The sequence below is a fragment of the Athene noctua genome, chromosome 19 (genome assembly GCF_965140245.1).
Source record: "Athene noctua chromosome 19, bAthNoc1.hap1.1, whole genome shotgun sequence".
In the NCBI taxonomy this organism is placed as follows: Eukaryota; Metazoa; Chordata; class Aves; order Strigiformes; family Strigidae; genus Athene; species Athene noctua.
Genome location: NC_134055.1, coordinates 9903931 through 9919183, shown reverse-complemented (window position 1 = coordinate 9919183; position 15253 = coordinate 9903931). Strand labels below are relative to the sequence as shown.

At 46.9% G+C, this 15253-nt stretch overlaps 1 protein-coding gene across 1 annotated transcript in view; it reads left to right on the top strand.

The window, feature by feature from the left end:
• CASTOR2 (cytosolic arginine sensor for mTORC1 subunit 2) overlaps positions 1 to 15253 on the top strand; it is a 122447-nt gene that overhangs the window by 100114 nt on the left and 7080 nt on the right. Inside the window, exons 3-6 of the mRNA XM_074923153.1 lie at positions 11504 to 11697; positions 12461 to 12593; positions 13936 to 14059; positions 14638 to 14748. Coding sequence (XP_074779254.1) covers positions 11504 to 11697; positions 12461 to 12593; positions 13936 to 14059; positions 14638 to 14748 — 562 coding nt within the window. The remainder of the gene's footprint in view (positions 1 to 11503; positions 11698 to 12460; positions 12594 to 13935; positions 14060 to 14637; positions 14749 to 15253) is intronic.

Here is a 15253-nt window from a genome sequence, read left to right as displayed (position 1 = left end):
GGTCACTGCTGGGGTGTGTGGTTGGGGTGGGACGAGCAGAGACTCCAGGTAGTGTTGCTGGCCTCTGCCTGCAGTGCCTGGCAGGCTGCAGTGCAGCTCGTAGCAGTTGTCAAGTTCAGTTCTCTGTTGGGTTGACACAAGGATGCTTTGCTTGAAGATGGGGGAGCCAAGATTGGGAAGAATATGTGCTGATTTTAAAGGAAATATATTGTGCTTTATATGGCTGAAGTTCTCTCTCCCTCGCAAAGGGAACTTGCATTGCAAACACATTCTTTTCCCCTTGGGAAATCCTGGCCTTTAATGCAAGGGGATCCAGCTGCTCTCCAGATGCAGACCAAAGGAGCCACTTGTTTTGGTTGTAGGTTGGAGCCTAATGGAGGGAGAAAAAAGCAACTCCTTGGATTTCTGCAGCTGTCGCAGGTTTTCCTACTTCATAGGGGAAGAGGAGGCATGGAAACCTGTCCCTGTAGTGGCACAGGCACTGCTGGGATGGGTCCGAGTGCCACGGTGCTGCGGACACAGGTGGCTTTGGGAAAACTGCATGAAATGAAAATACTAGGAGACACACAAAGGGTGACTGCTTCCTTTAAGCGCAGCAGGATGGATGGCCAAGTCACATCTCCTGAGCTTATTTTTGGTGCTATTACTGTAACACCCTGGAACCACAATGCTCTGTGGTCCAATATTTCATGCGTATTGCAAGAGAGAAGGACTTTAGCAACCAAATACTTAATGTGAAGGGTTTGGTAAGGTAAGGGAGAGGACGTGGTGTGCTCAAGGTCACCTCATAAGCTAGTGGCAGGGTAAGGCAGGTAAGCCATGTCGTCTGGGGCCAGACCACTGTGATGGACTCACGGCATCCATCTGCAACGCTGCAACCCTTGTCACAGCCCCAGCATCTCTGCATGTGGTCTGGCTCTTCTGCCAGGGATGGGGTGCCTGTAAAACAGCCTGTAGCTCTATGGACCCCTGAGCCAGCAGCTAGCTGGGCAAGGAGTATAAAAAAGTCTGGAAGAGAGAGATGCTGTTGCTGCAGCCAGAAGAGTATTCATCTTGAGAACTAGCTGCTCCAGGAAACACCAGTGCTAAAATGCTGTGGGAGATCAGCAAACAGTTTCATGTTTTCTGACATGTAATTGATATGTACTCTGATACCCCCATATTCAAAAGAGAAATGAACAGTGGGAATAAGAAGGAATGTATTTCAGTTATTTTTCTGAATATTGATGAAAGTTAGCATTATGTGGGCTCCCCGGCACATATTTCAATTACAAAAATCTTCCTACCTGCAACATACTGTATTTGTCTTTTAAATATCATAGCTCCTTTCTTCCATAAAAAGCTTCTGTGACCTTGAGCAAATATTTACTTGCTGTTCAGTGGCAATTTGGATAGTCACCAAATCCAGGAGTGCGATTGTACAAGTGAGCTGTGTTCTGCTGGAGGGATCCCTGCCGTAGGCAGCTCCAGAGCTATAACCAAGTGCGGACACCTCGTCCACAGGCCTGGAGTGCCACAGGGAGGAAGATATCCACGTCTCCAGCTTGGAAGGGCATCTGTCAACATTGAGATCTTTCAGGTCAAAACCAGCAAGGCAGAGTGCAGTGGGAGAGCTTCGTGCCCTATGCTTCTTCACCACCTCGGAGGTCAGCAGCTCTTTAATTTTTAATTCTGGCTCTGTATGCTGAGCACGTGGCAGAAGTGTGGCCTGTGCCGACAGAGGCCTGGGGTGTAGGGACACAGCCCCATCCCTGCAAGAAGAGAGCAAAATTCATTCTTGCAGCCACTGATGTTTCAGTGACTAGGACCAGCTGAGGAGCCAGCAAAAGCCCCAAAGTGCTGATAGCAAAGGCACAGCTAGATTCTTGCTTTTACCTATCTGCAGTGCCGTGATTAACTTTGAATTCAGTCATTCACAAGCTCTCAGCTGTGCCTTCTCTTTTAACAGGTACTGGAGCCATCTTCACAAATACAATGCTACCTTCATTATGGTGGGGGGACATGGGCTGGCAGCTGGCTGGAGCTGTGCAAAGCTGGGGAGCGTTGCTGGGCTGTGTCCTGGCCAAGCCTGAATGGAGCAGCAGTGCTGGGTTGGACCTGACGTGTGCTCGGGAGCAAGCGTGTCGTGGGCTTCCAGGAACATGTAACATGCCCAGGCCAGAGACCCAGAGGCTGCACAGGAGCGGGTGTGTTTCTGAACACAGCACGCTTTTTGTCTCCGCTTCTTAAGGTCAGAAAAAGCAGCAGACAGTTTTAACCTGGCTTTTGCTGACTTTTTACATTCACAACAGATTCCAGCAACAATATTCACTTTATTTTAGCTCTTCCCTGGGAATGGGCTTTTTGGGTTCCTCTGCTTGCCTGTTTTCAGGCAGCAGAGAAATCCTGAACAGCTTATGTTGGGTAAAAGTCACTGGTTTGTCTCTTCAGTCCTGGTGGTGTGCCAGGCATATTTGATTGCTGGAACTAGCCCAAATTCCTGTCTGCACCCTTAATTGGGAAACAGGGATGGGGATGAGCAGGGGACTCCAGAGGTGTAAATAGATCAGTCAGCCACATGGCGTCATCTCTGCTCTGTACAAATGCAGTTGAGGACGTGCTGAGCAGAAAGAATAATTTTAATTAGCACGTACTGCTTCCCAAGCTCTGGAACTAGTGTAAATACATTGCCACTTCTGCTGCTTTTAACACACTAGCTGCTAAACTTTCTAGGGAGGTGTCACCCCTCAGCATCTACCTCATCCCACTCCTCAAAAGGCACATAGGCTATGTCCATGTCAGCAGAGGTGAGGATCCCTTTGGCATCTGCTGAGAAAAGGATGCACTTGTTCCCAGACAGGCAAAGAGAAGCAGCAATAAACTGTCCTCCTCCATCATCCTGGTGCATGGACATTGTACCCGGGATGCTTTAGTGTAACTGTACCGTAAATGGTAAAAATACACTGACTTTTCCATCTTTGAGTACAACATCTCCAGCGCTGACAGGAAGACTTTTCTACTTCGTGCAGTTACGTGAGTAGATATATAACAGTGGAGAAGCTGCAGAGCAGTGTACCCTCCCTTTCCTATATAAAAGTCTTGCTGAAGAGCTGCTTGATTGTAATGCCTGTAGAAATGTTTGTGTTGTATGGGATAGTGGATGGGGCTGGTTAGGAAAAGTAGGTGTGTAAAAAGTTCCTAGCTGTTTTGAAAATTCAAAAATACATGCCCCTGCAAATTGTTTATGGGGCCAGTGAAGCTTCAGTGAAGATAGCTGAGCTGACACAGTATCTCCAGTAGCTCCCAAGGTGGCTGAAAATATTCAGTATTGTATCAGTTGATGTCTCTGGTTAGGAGCAATTTCTCTCTCAGAACAGGCTTTGGAGAAATACCCTGGGTGACCTCAGTGCTCTTGGAAACAGGCTTTTGAGTCTCACAATTTTTATTTTATAAAAGTGGGATGAATGCATTTATAATTTCCTTCCACTAAAGGACTTGGAGAACTCCCTTGCTTATGAGTTACAACAGTAGCTTCCATCCGATGAACATGGGACCTGGGGCCACCGTGTGTAATTCCCTGTGTATGTTAATTTGTCCTATTCACATGAAGAGTTTAAAATTCAAACTGGTTATTAGACTGGGTAGAGCTTGGATTGAATTGTCAGGAAAACATGAGAATATTGCACTGGGTATATTTGCCCATTCTAATGTAAACCCATAAATAGCCTTTAGATTTAGTTAATCTGTAATTGAAAGAAAATCTCTAACAGCAGACAAGGACTAGTATAAGATAAATTTGATGTGAGACATGAAGGAAAGATTGAGCAATGCAGCCATGTTACTTTGGGAGCACTCCTAGAAGGTGTGGATTTGGGGAGAACTGGTCCATCTGGGTGCTGTATGAGCGCTGACTGCTCCGAGCTCAGGGAGTGAGACTTAGGCTCTGGGTGTTTGTTCTTCCCAAGAGTGCTTTCTTGTTTGCTTCCTTTCTGTTTTTCTTTCTTTCCCTCTGTCTGTGCATTTGTCTGTCATTTATAGTCCTGATAGTGGAAAGTGAGAGACCTTTGCCTTTCAAACCTACCTTAACACCCTTAGAATAGCACTTGTAGTACCAACAGCTTTCTCCCTCAGTGATGAAGGTAGGATGCTTAAAGAGGCCAGAGGAAAACTTCCCAGTTCCTTTCATTCTCACCTTGTTTTCAGACACTTAAATCTTTGCCGTGCTCCCTCTTTAGGCAGATTTTTTTCATGCTGCTTGTCTGCCTAGTGCTGATTTTTGCATTAGCTTTAAAATGCCTCAATTGTGAGATGTATATAAACATCAGCTAAACAGGTCAGCTGTTTCTTAAGAGCAAGATTTAGAAGAAATAGCTTCTTTTGCACCCACTTTATAGATAGGAAACTGAGGCACAGAAACACTGAGGTTAAATATATAAAATGTCAAGCTGTCATTTCCTCACTGCAGAGTGTTTGAGTTTATGAACCTAACAATGTTCTTTTGACAGTTTTGTGAGTGGGATAATACCTAAATAGGAAAATGAGATGACAGGTTTCACAGCTTCCCTGTTGAGGGAGTTTAGAATAAAAAAATCTCAGTTTTGCATGCTCTGTTAGGAGAAAATGTCAAAAACGCAGAAGCATGCAGTTGGAGATGACAAGGTTCCCAGCTGTGGATCCAGCCCTGCAGAGGTGCCCGGGCATCCCACCGGGAACAAATTTGGAATGCACAGAGAAGAACAGTAATAAAGAGGCAAAACTTGAAGTTTTGTGGTCTGCTGTGATCCCGGAGAAACCTGCTGTCCTGTTTGCTAGTAGCGCTTGGTATCTAATAAATATTTGGACCTACCAGTGCTTTAAAAATTCCTGATGAGCCATTGGATGAGATGTCTCGCTGCCGGCTCATGCCTCTGATATTGGAACACATGCTGCAGGGCAGAAATGCGATGCTGGAGGCATTGTGCTCCTCATGTCCTGACTCGTGTTTGCAGGGTTGTCTTTTGTGCCTGCCTCTGGCACCCATCACTGGAACAGGTCGCCCAGAGAGGTGGTAGATGCCCCCTCCCTGGAAACATTCAAGGTCAGGCTGGACAGGGCTCTGAGCAACCTGATCTAGTTGAAGATGCCCCTGCTCACTGCAGGGGGTTGGACTAGGTGACCTTTAAAAGTCCCTTCCAACCCAAACAATTTTATGATTCTGTGATCACCTCTCGTGTTGCCCTCTGAAGAGGGTGGCAGCTGACCAAACCGTTAGCATAAATCGAAAAAAAATTAGAAAAGCTGCTTGGTTGTGAGTGCACTGACCTCTTCCCAGGATGAGCTTGAGCTTGTTGGCACGTGAGATGATTTCAGCTGAATCAGAGCTGTGGGATTTTCTTCCTTCTCCTGTGCACAAAAGCATTAACTTTTTGGACCTAATCATTGTGTTTCCCAACGCGAAGCCAAGCGGTGTGCTTTCATCTCGCCTGGCTATTGTGTTTAGTTAAGTCCCTTGGTGTGGGAGTGCTCTGTGGCACTTGAAACAAAGTGACTCCAAGGACTGTGCCTGGCAGCCATCTCACACCGTGCTGCGAACTGCCTGTGGGGCTTGTTTAGAATTTGTGTGGCAGCAGAAGTCTTTGCTCCCACTTACTAAGTGCGAAGCTGGCAGCGTACGTGTTTTGAGGCAAAAAGAAAGGGTATTTGCATCCTCTGAAAGATTATGATTTACATCGTAACATCCTCAAGATGTTTTTGCTGCCCTGGTGGGGTCCCCGTGGGGGAAGCACTGCGTTGGATCACTTTGGCTTGTCCTTGTGATGGAACGAAGCGAGAAACGGGGAATCCTGCAGGAATAACCCTTGTGCTTCCAGAGGAGCGAGAACTGGGACATGCGGAGTTGGGCATTGGACCAGCTTCAGAGCTCTTTCTGGATTTTAGTACACTATAGAAACTGGTAAGTGACATCTTTACCCTGCTTTATCCCCTTTTGCATGGCTTTCTGGAAGAGAGAGAAACAGTACTCAACTTGCTAACACAGGAATGTTTACATAGCCTGATTTCTCAAAAGAAACAAGGCTCAGGTGGTTACCTTCCTCCCACTCTCCCCTCAAGATTTTGAGCTTGCGTGGCTAGTTTTCACAGGGCCCTTAAGGATAAAAAGTTCCTAAAACGTTTTCTGAGCAGAGACAGCCAGTTCAAAAGCATGCACTTTATTAGATGTTGGGGAAATCACACCAGTGGGTGCTGGAAAAACCTGCCTTGGGCACCCCAGCTCCCCACGGGCCAGCTGATGCTTGGGCTGTCACACCCTCCTCTCAGCAGCACCCTGTGGCCTCTCCAGCTCTGCCTCAGCGGCTGCAGCATAAAGCTGACAGAAGTCAGAAAGATGCTGGGGCTTTGGATCAGGCTTTACGACCTGAGATAAGTCCTTGCTTCATTATAAGATGGGATTTTAAAACTGCAGAGTAATGAAAAGCTTCCACTGGGCAGTTGGAGGCAAACCCTTTAATAAACATAAAAATCCTATTAAAATATATATATATACATAAACTGTGCTGCCACACAGAGGCATTGGTGACAGCTCTCCCAATTTATCATGAATTTTGCAGTTGGCAGCGCTTTTATTTTTAATGCCTGACCATTGGAGTCCTGCTATTGCAGGAGCCTTTTTCTCTATCTTCTTAATACAAGCAAGAGTCTAGCTGTCATTTTTGCAGAGAGGCTATAAAAGGTGAAATAAGTACAGTGTAAGGGATCTAAAACCAGAAGGCTCATCAAAAAATCCACAGTATTTTCTAATTTAATTATTTTTTAACGTTTGGAGTTAGCAGTGGCTACGAACATAAGTCCTGTAATGATAAATTGAATGAGCAATTGGTTCATTCAGAGTACCAGAACAAATCAAGGAGTAGCACATCACCCAGAGTACTCTGCTATAATGCAAAAATTTGTGTACTGAGTGAAGATAAATGCTTAGATGACCCAACATACCACACCAAAGAAACAAACCAGCTGAGTGCCTTCATTTCTCTCAAGCACTAAAATATATCCATCATGAATCTGCAGTTTCACTTGAAAGCTACTAGGTGTCCTCAAGTGGATATCTCATTGCCATTAAGTTGGGATCAGGTCCACAGAAAATAGCTCACAGGGTATCCTTTTGGAGGGAAGGAGTAAGTCCTTGGTTGGCAGTGCTTTGCACAGCACTGATCCAGATATCAGTGTGGGTAGGTGAGATGCATTTCTGCTATGGAACTGTGCATATTCCAGTTTCTCCCCCCTTAACTGTAACCCTTTTATGAGAAATTTGAACCTGTTTAAGTAGGTACAGGAAGGAGGGGGAAATGTTCTGGTGGTGTTGCACTTTCTTAGAGCACGTTGCACGTTTTCCAGTGCTCTTGCAGAGGGAGAAGACTCTCTGCCAGTGCTTTGCCTCTTGCTGTACAGGGTGTGCGAGACTGATGGGTCCCCAGGGTGAAAAATGGAGGCAGAAGAATGTTCTATTTTCCTACTGTTGTGCAGACCCACACCATCGGGCTGACTCTTTGGCCAGGGCTCTGAACCAGGAGGTTTTCCTTCCCTGCTTTCTGTGACCACCTTGGCTGCTTGCAGAGACCCATGAGCTGGAACCTTATCATCTGGCCAGCATCCTCCCAAAAGTATTTTAAGCGTGGCATGTGGAGCACCAGCTCACTGTGCTTACAACATTTTGTAGCACTCTGGTGGCAGCAATTCAATCCTTATTTGGGTTTCGGCCAACATTTGTTGTCCTCACTGGAAATAGTATTGATTATTTAAGCTTGGGAGCCAGTTATGGCCGATATGATACACAGCACCTCGTGTCCCAGGATGACGCATGCCATGGAGGCTGCTTTGCTTCAGCTGTACCTGCCAAATGGGCCACTGAGGCTTCAGACAGACCTCCGACCTTTGAAATCACCCATGGTGTGAATAAGCAGTTTAACTCGTGCCCTGAACCTTATTTGACATGTGGTTTTTTTGAGCAGGGATTGGCATTTGTTTAATATTTCTCTTGGGGGGTGCTGCGTCCCACACGGCATCTGTCTGCTTGGTGGCACGGCAGATTTCATGCGGTGGGGAGAATTTTGGATGAGAAAAAACTGATGTGCCAATGGAGAGTGGTTCCATGGGCTACTGGAGCCCACCAGCAATTGGTACCTAGTGTTGCACTGCCCAGCAGTCACATGTGAGTTGAGTGCTGTGCTTGGGCTGTTAGGATGGTCACATCGTGCATAGGTTGGTGGGGTCCCCTGTTAGCTGCTGCGGATGAAGTGGCAGCTGGGGTCTGTGAGTCTCCTCTGCTCGACCACGATGGCCATGTGATGGACAGAAAATGATGGTTACGGAGTCTGAGGGCAGCTGAGCTGCTCTGGGGTGCCTGCTCCTGGCAGCAGGACTGCAAAGTGTTACACAGCAAACCCACAAAAATCTAAAGGCTTCACCCCAATGCAAATTTAAAACAAAGACCCTGATTATAATAAACTAAGCCCAAGTCTCTGAACTCTCAGAGGTCAGAGGTCTCAGCCAGAGGTGAGATATCCCCTGCAACTGGAAACAGGAGCGACCTGCAGTCTGATAAACCAGTCACAGGAGGATCTCGAGAGCCCAACAGAGAGATTGCTATGCCGACCTCATAGTGCAATGACGGGGGATGCTGCGGTGCTGATGCTGTGGGGTGTCAGGAGCTCTGCTCTCCTGGGGGGGGAACTGGTGCAGATGTGGTGGGTTTGCTGGGTTGGTGCTGAAACATGGGCAATTCCTCATTTTGCTCTTAATTTATTACCTTATTATGCCTCGCTGAGTCTGCGTTAATGTTACGTCTGGTGTTTTCAGCTCTCCTTGGGTTTACTGCATTTAACAGCTTCCTGGGCAAAGCACCTTCCCACGTGGCTTATTTGATGCTATTTAGAAGAATTTGTTGAGACTCCAGCCTGGGTTTGTTTCATTAAAATTTGGGCTGTACTTTTCCATCTGGCTGCCTGGTGGAAACAGTGTCCAAAATTGATATTTCAGTCACTTTCTATATATTTTTGGCAAAGTTAACTGAATTATGAGAAGCAGGTTACTTAAGCAAATGCAGTGGCCTCTGTCACACTTCATAGGGCCTGTTAAATACAAAACCCATACCTGATCAACACTTAGCAGTAATTACAAATGCAGTGGGCAAATCAGCCTTCCTGCTCCCTGAGGAAGAGGTTGATGAGGTCTTCCAGGGGCAGCTCCTCCAACACTGCTGCTGCTGGAGTGAAATGTGATAATGCCTCTGTCCACCGTGAAATACTGCATCTTCCATCACATCCCTGACCCAAAATAGTATTGAAACTGGTATTTAATGAACTGCAGCCAGGCCCACATCACCCGCACAAAGCAGAGGTATCATCTACGCTGTTTATAGAGAGGGAAATGAGTTCTCGTGCTGGCACCGAGTCGTTCCTGGAGTCGGGTGCATTGGGAGGTGCTCGCTGGGGGTGGGACAGGTCGGTGGGTGCAGGGCCCCGGCGCACATGGAGCTGCCCCTGCACCCTGCGCAGCTGGCGCGGTTACTGGGGCAGCCGCGCTGCCAGAGGCTTTTGGGGATGAGTTTGCAGGGAGGAAAGGTGTCACTTGACCTTTCTGTGATTTAGTTGCCTGGCTGCTTTAATGGCTTTGGGATGCGGGAAATGGAAGTGTAAATACCGATGACGTGCAGGTGGCCTCGCCTGTGCCTGCCTGCTCCGTGCTGCCAGGGAGCAAATACATGTCCAAAGAAGGAACACGTTATATTTTTTCCCTTCTTCTTCTTATTTATTTCACAGGCAAGGAGCAGAAGTGGGAATAAAGGAAAAAAAGACGTCAGCTGCTTATTAGATCAGCAGCAGTTGTTTTGAACCCTAGCTTCTCCATGCCAATTGATGCAGTAAGCTTTGTTTTGGGGGTGCTTTTCTGATGCAGAGGGCTAATCAGAAAATGGTATTTTGCTGCAATAATTTTCTGCAAGCAACTTGCACTGGCCTCTCTGAGGTAACATGCTGTTGATTAATGCACAAACTTACCCACTCTCCCTAGTGTCTAGTTTTCATTCCATGTAAGCTCTGATTATTCAGTAAAAAAGAAACATTGGCCTATGAAGCTAAACATCAAAATGCAGCAGCAGAACCCTCAGTGTCCCCACTGTTTGCAGTGTGTTTGCTCAGGGTTATTTTTATGCCACACACAATTGAGGTTATTGAGGAGAGCAAAATGAACAGTATTTGTTATTCAGTTCATTTTGGGTTTTCAGCACTGTTGTCGTCTCACAGCAGTGGTGCCTGGGGATTCGGGGGGTGTGAGGTTATGGATTTATTACATGGTGTCTGGAGCTGTACAGAAACAGCTCCCAGAGGTCTTGCTGAAGGAGAAGGAAAGGGTACTGAGTGGAGACGCCAGGAGTGGGTGGACAGAGTAGAAAACGTGGGTATGGAGACATTGAAGTGACTTGCCTACAGTGCCGGGGCACTGACTGCAAGAGCAGCCGTACTGGGATTTAGGCTTTTGGACTGATGGGCGGTGTCTAGCCTCTGAGCAAAGTGTGTAGGTTTCTGCTGGCACCTCCACTGTGCCCTTGCTGGCTGGATCTGAATCTGAGGTCAGGTGTTTTATGGCAGGTAGGTTTAACTGGGATTATGCGTTTGTAAATCTGGATCTGAACTGTTTGTTTCTATAATTTGCTTAACAAAAATCCAAAGTGCAGAGAATCCTAAGAGAAGTGTATGCCTTCATTCCAGACTCTGTGTCTGGTTTTACAGGCTGTTAATACATTAAGGTTTCTTTAAAACAGTTAATAATTTGTATTAAATGGTTTAACTACAGATTTTTAACTACTTAGCAGCAACAGGCTTCAAGCAAATGGAATGAATCTGGGGTTATTCTTAAAAATATTTCCATTATCATAGTGTGTGATCACGTTGTAATCCCTGGTGTGTACGTTACGCCATCCATCCCTTACAGAGCTGTGTGGCTCTTGTCTTCTACCTTAGAGATGAAGGCAGCAGCCCACAGATGCACAGGGTACCTGCTCTGCATCTCCAGAGTCTGGGGCTAGTGCTCAGGCTGCTCTGTCAACCTCCATCTCAAGTCCAGGAGAAAAAAAATGGGGTTTAGAGCAGAAAAAACAAAAGAGACCAGAAAAGCTCAAGTAAAGTATTTGGAGAAATTGTGTCATAGGAGAGATTCGAGTTAAGTCAAAGACCTCAGGCTGTTTCCATGTGGGGAAGTGAGCAGTGCTGGTCACTGGCATTCGAGCGAATCGCTGAGGCTCATGTAGTTCCCTGTGTTGTCCTTGACAATCTGTATGAATCTTGCTGTGGAAGTTGGGGCAATTGGTGTATCTACAAAGCAGCACAGTGCCAACCTGTGGAGCAGCATGGGAAGCCCCAGAGGTTGGCTGGATAAGTGGGCATATCTCATTCCTTGCACTGAGGTCTGTGCTAGCCACATATGGACCAGATGATGGACCTGGCTCATTCTGCCTCTGAAACCTCTGTCCTCCCCCTCTGTCTCTCTGCAGAGCTCCCTTCCTCGGAACACTTGAGTGTGGCTGATGCAACATGGCTTGCCCTCAATGTTGTGTCTGGTGGAGGTGGCTTCTCCGGCTCCCAGCCCATCGGAGTGACCAAAATTGCAAAATCAGTAATAGCACCACTAGCTGACCAAAACATCTCAGTGTTCATGCTTTCCACCTATCAGACGGACTTCATCCTGGTAAGAGGACGTGGGAGGACCAGGCACCAGATAAAAATTCAGTTGGGCAGTTTGAATGACATTTCGAGGAACAAATTGTTCAAGGAGCAGCAGAAGTACCGAAGTCCACTTTTCCCAGAGCTCTGTGCCTTGTAGTTAGTCTCTCTTAGAAGCTTTTTCCATGGGATGAGGCATTTGTTGGTATGGGTTATCTGGTGTCTAATGAAATCACTGAGCCCACACTGCAGTCTCTCCCTTAATGGAGGCGCAGGCAGCATTTCCCACCATCACTCAAACACTGGTTTTCTGAGAGTTAGAGGAACACAGTATCTGCTCTCTGCTTGGCTGAGGGTGTCCATAGAGGCTCCGAAGTTGTTTTGGGGATAGACAGACAGACTGTGTTTCTGTTTCACACACGTGTGTGCATGCACATAGGGCGCGACCACATAAGCTTTATTTCCTTAGGAAACAGGGCTGAAGAACAGGCAGTGCTGAGTACTTGAAGGGATGCTGGAGAAGAGGTGAAACCTCCCTCTTAGAAGTCTCCACACTCTTCCCAGTCTTACAAGCACTGTGGTGCTTAATCCTATTGATATTTGCAGTAATACCTTTAAATGTGCTTCTCTGGATGCAGATCCAGATGGTGATTACCCTCACACACCTGCTGGCTCAAGCAGGAGTGATGTGTCCACTTTTCTGTGCCCTGAGAGTATGTAACCTCCACTGCAGTGTATTCTCACTTCTGGTTCATGCCATCACGAGCTAATCCTGTTGTCAACTTCAGGTACGTGAGCGAGACCTGCCCTTTGTGATGCACACGCTGGCTGCTGAGTTCACCATCCTCAGAGTAGTGAATGGGGAGACAGTGGCTGCCGATGACCTTGGGATAACGAATGGATTTGTCAAACCAAAACTAGGTAAGGACCAGTGTGGGCTCAGCTTGCCAGGGAGTTGGTCTCCATGACACATGGGGGTGAAATTCTGCCTCCTACCTTCCTTCAACATTTTGGTGAATGTTTATCCTCTTGTAAGATAATAATCTTAACATGTGCCTGAGTCTATCCCAGTTCAACCAAGGATTTGAGCAGGTGCTTAACTTTCTGAGCGGCGCTGATGAGCTTTGCTGAATTTGAGCCTTTTAATGCTGGTTTCACATCTCCAGAGGAGACATGCCTTTTGTAGGACAGAAGGTTAAAGTACAGTTCATTTTGGTTGCAAAAATAACATTGTCTGTAGCCCATATTTCCATGTTTAAACATTTCGAAGGAAAATGGCTTATATAAAATAAAATGGCTTATATAAAAGCTTGTTTAAGTATTGCAGTGATTGATGCACAGAGAATATTTTTGTTCAGCTTTCACACTTCAGTACCAGTCAGGATCAAGGCCACAATGAGTCCAGGGTTGTACAGAACCTCAGGATGTTTCCAGTCTAGAGGAACAAGCAAAGGGCATAATCAGGAAAAGGAACTACTTAAATGTATGTGTTTGCCCACACACCTGTGAGCAATTTTGTGCCCATAACCAAACAAAGCAGGGATCCTTGTTATGAAGTGCCACTCAGCCTTGTCTCTTGATAGCTGTAAGTCACCTTGTTTAAGAAAATGAGCCTTATACAAAAAGCGTGAAGGAAGGGCACAGTGAAACATGTTGGTTACGCACAGGTATGCAGTTTGCTGTGTTGCTCCGTTTAATAGTTGCATGCCTAAATACTGACTGCTGCTCAGCCACTGGCTGCAACGTGCTTGCCGAGCTACTGCATGGCTGCTGGTTTTTAATTTTTGTAGATATTATAGCAAAATAGCCCCCAGAACAGAGGGAAAAGAGTCTGTACTGCCAGCAATCACAGCTGGAGAAATGCCTCCCATAGCCCTGCCTTTCAAATAGTGGAAGCCTGAATTTATTTCTACTTTTCCATTTGTGTTGGCACCTCCTTTAGCTTGCCCCTTGTCTCATGTGGATGCACTCGATGGCCTGAAAGCCCCTACAAGCAGAGAGCTGACCTGTGCCCTGTGCAGGGCAGGGGACTCAGGATAATCTCACCCTGTCCCTCGGGATGAACACCGCAGGGGCAGGTATCCCCAGGCTCCTGAGTCCCTGTACTGAGAGCCAGAGGGCTTCAGCAGTGAGGAACTTCCTTACAAACACTGTCAGTTTTCTCTGCAGCCACTGCTGGTGCGTGAATAACACGTCTGGTGGGACATGAACCTGCTGCAGACGTGGCTTTATAGTTTTGTGTGTCTGTGTGTGTCTCTTTCAGTTCAGAGGCCTGTCATTCATCCCCTTTCCAGTCCGAGTAATATGTTCTGCGTCACCAGCCTGGATCCAGATACCCTTCCCACTGTTGCTACACTCCTAATGGATGTCATGTTTTACTCCAATGGGTAGGTCCCGGCAGGGAGACAGGCTCCCGGGGGAGGTGTGGCCGCCTGACGAATTCACATTGCTCCTCTGGGATGCCCAGGGATCTGCTGTGGCCTTATGCTGCTGCGGTGCTCTGTGCTTAGGGAGGGAGGTGTTACAGGCTCAAGAGGGTTCTCCTGACAGGGGGAAACCAAGTGAGGAGATTAAGGGTACCCAAAGACATCCACTGGCTTTGGAAAGCTGAGCCTTCTCAGATTTAAGCTAAGAGTGGCAATGTGATTGATAAGAGTGCACATCCACCAGTGGCTGGAGGATGTACAGCTGGCTGTGCTGCTCCCTGTTCGTGCCTGTGGCTCCTGGCCCACAGCCTCCTGCGAGAGAACCTTGGGGCAGGGATGGAAGAGTTCTGTCAAATGTGGGGACTGTCATTTTTTCCCCTGCAAAATTAAAAATAAAAGCAGTGTAGTGTGACAGGACTCAATGTCACTTCCCTAAGTCAGTGTATGAACATTTCTGGCTTCACTAACTATATTCTGCTTTAAAAGCCTGCCTTTGCTCTTCTTGCCACAGTTGATGCTGTTCTTTTCTGTTTCTTCAGAGTAAAAGACTCGGTGGTGGGCAACGAAGACTCGGGACATATTCGCTTTTTCTCCTTTTCTCTCATTGAGGGTTACATCTCCTTGGTCATGGATGTCCAGACACAGCAGAGGTGAGCTTTGATCTTAGGGTCTCCTGGACCCCAAAAAAGCACCTGGGATGTTTTCAAAGGAGCAAGAAGCCACTTAAGCTCCTCCAAGTTAATTCTTGGGAGCCTCTTTGCATGGGTGTCATGTGCCTATCATGCCTTCTGAGAGAAGTCTGGCATGTTAGTTCCAGCTGCTGAATCTTGGACTTGTCTGTCCAAGCCCTCAGTGAAATCACAAGCCGATGCAATGTAGGGTTCTCTCACTTCTGAAAGAGGAACACTGGGGCAAAGTGATTTTGACATTTTATTTCATTGTTCATTAGTTGTGCTGTTAAGAGCAAACCCCAAAAAGCCTGATGTACGTGGCTGAAGTTTTACTGCTCAATACCAAAAGCAGGGTGGGGATGTCAGTGATGCTGTCCTCCCGCTTTGCTTTTACACATGGCTGGGCTCAGTGCAGAGTCTCATTGTGATGATAATGTACTGAGTCATCCCTGTGCAGCAGGAGCCCATGACTCGTTTGTCTGGC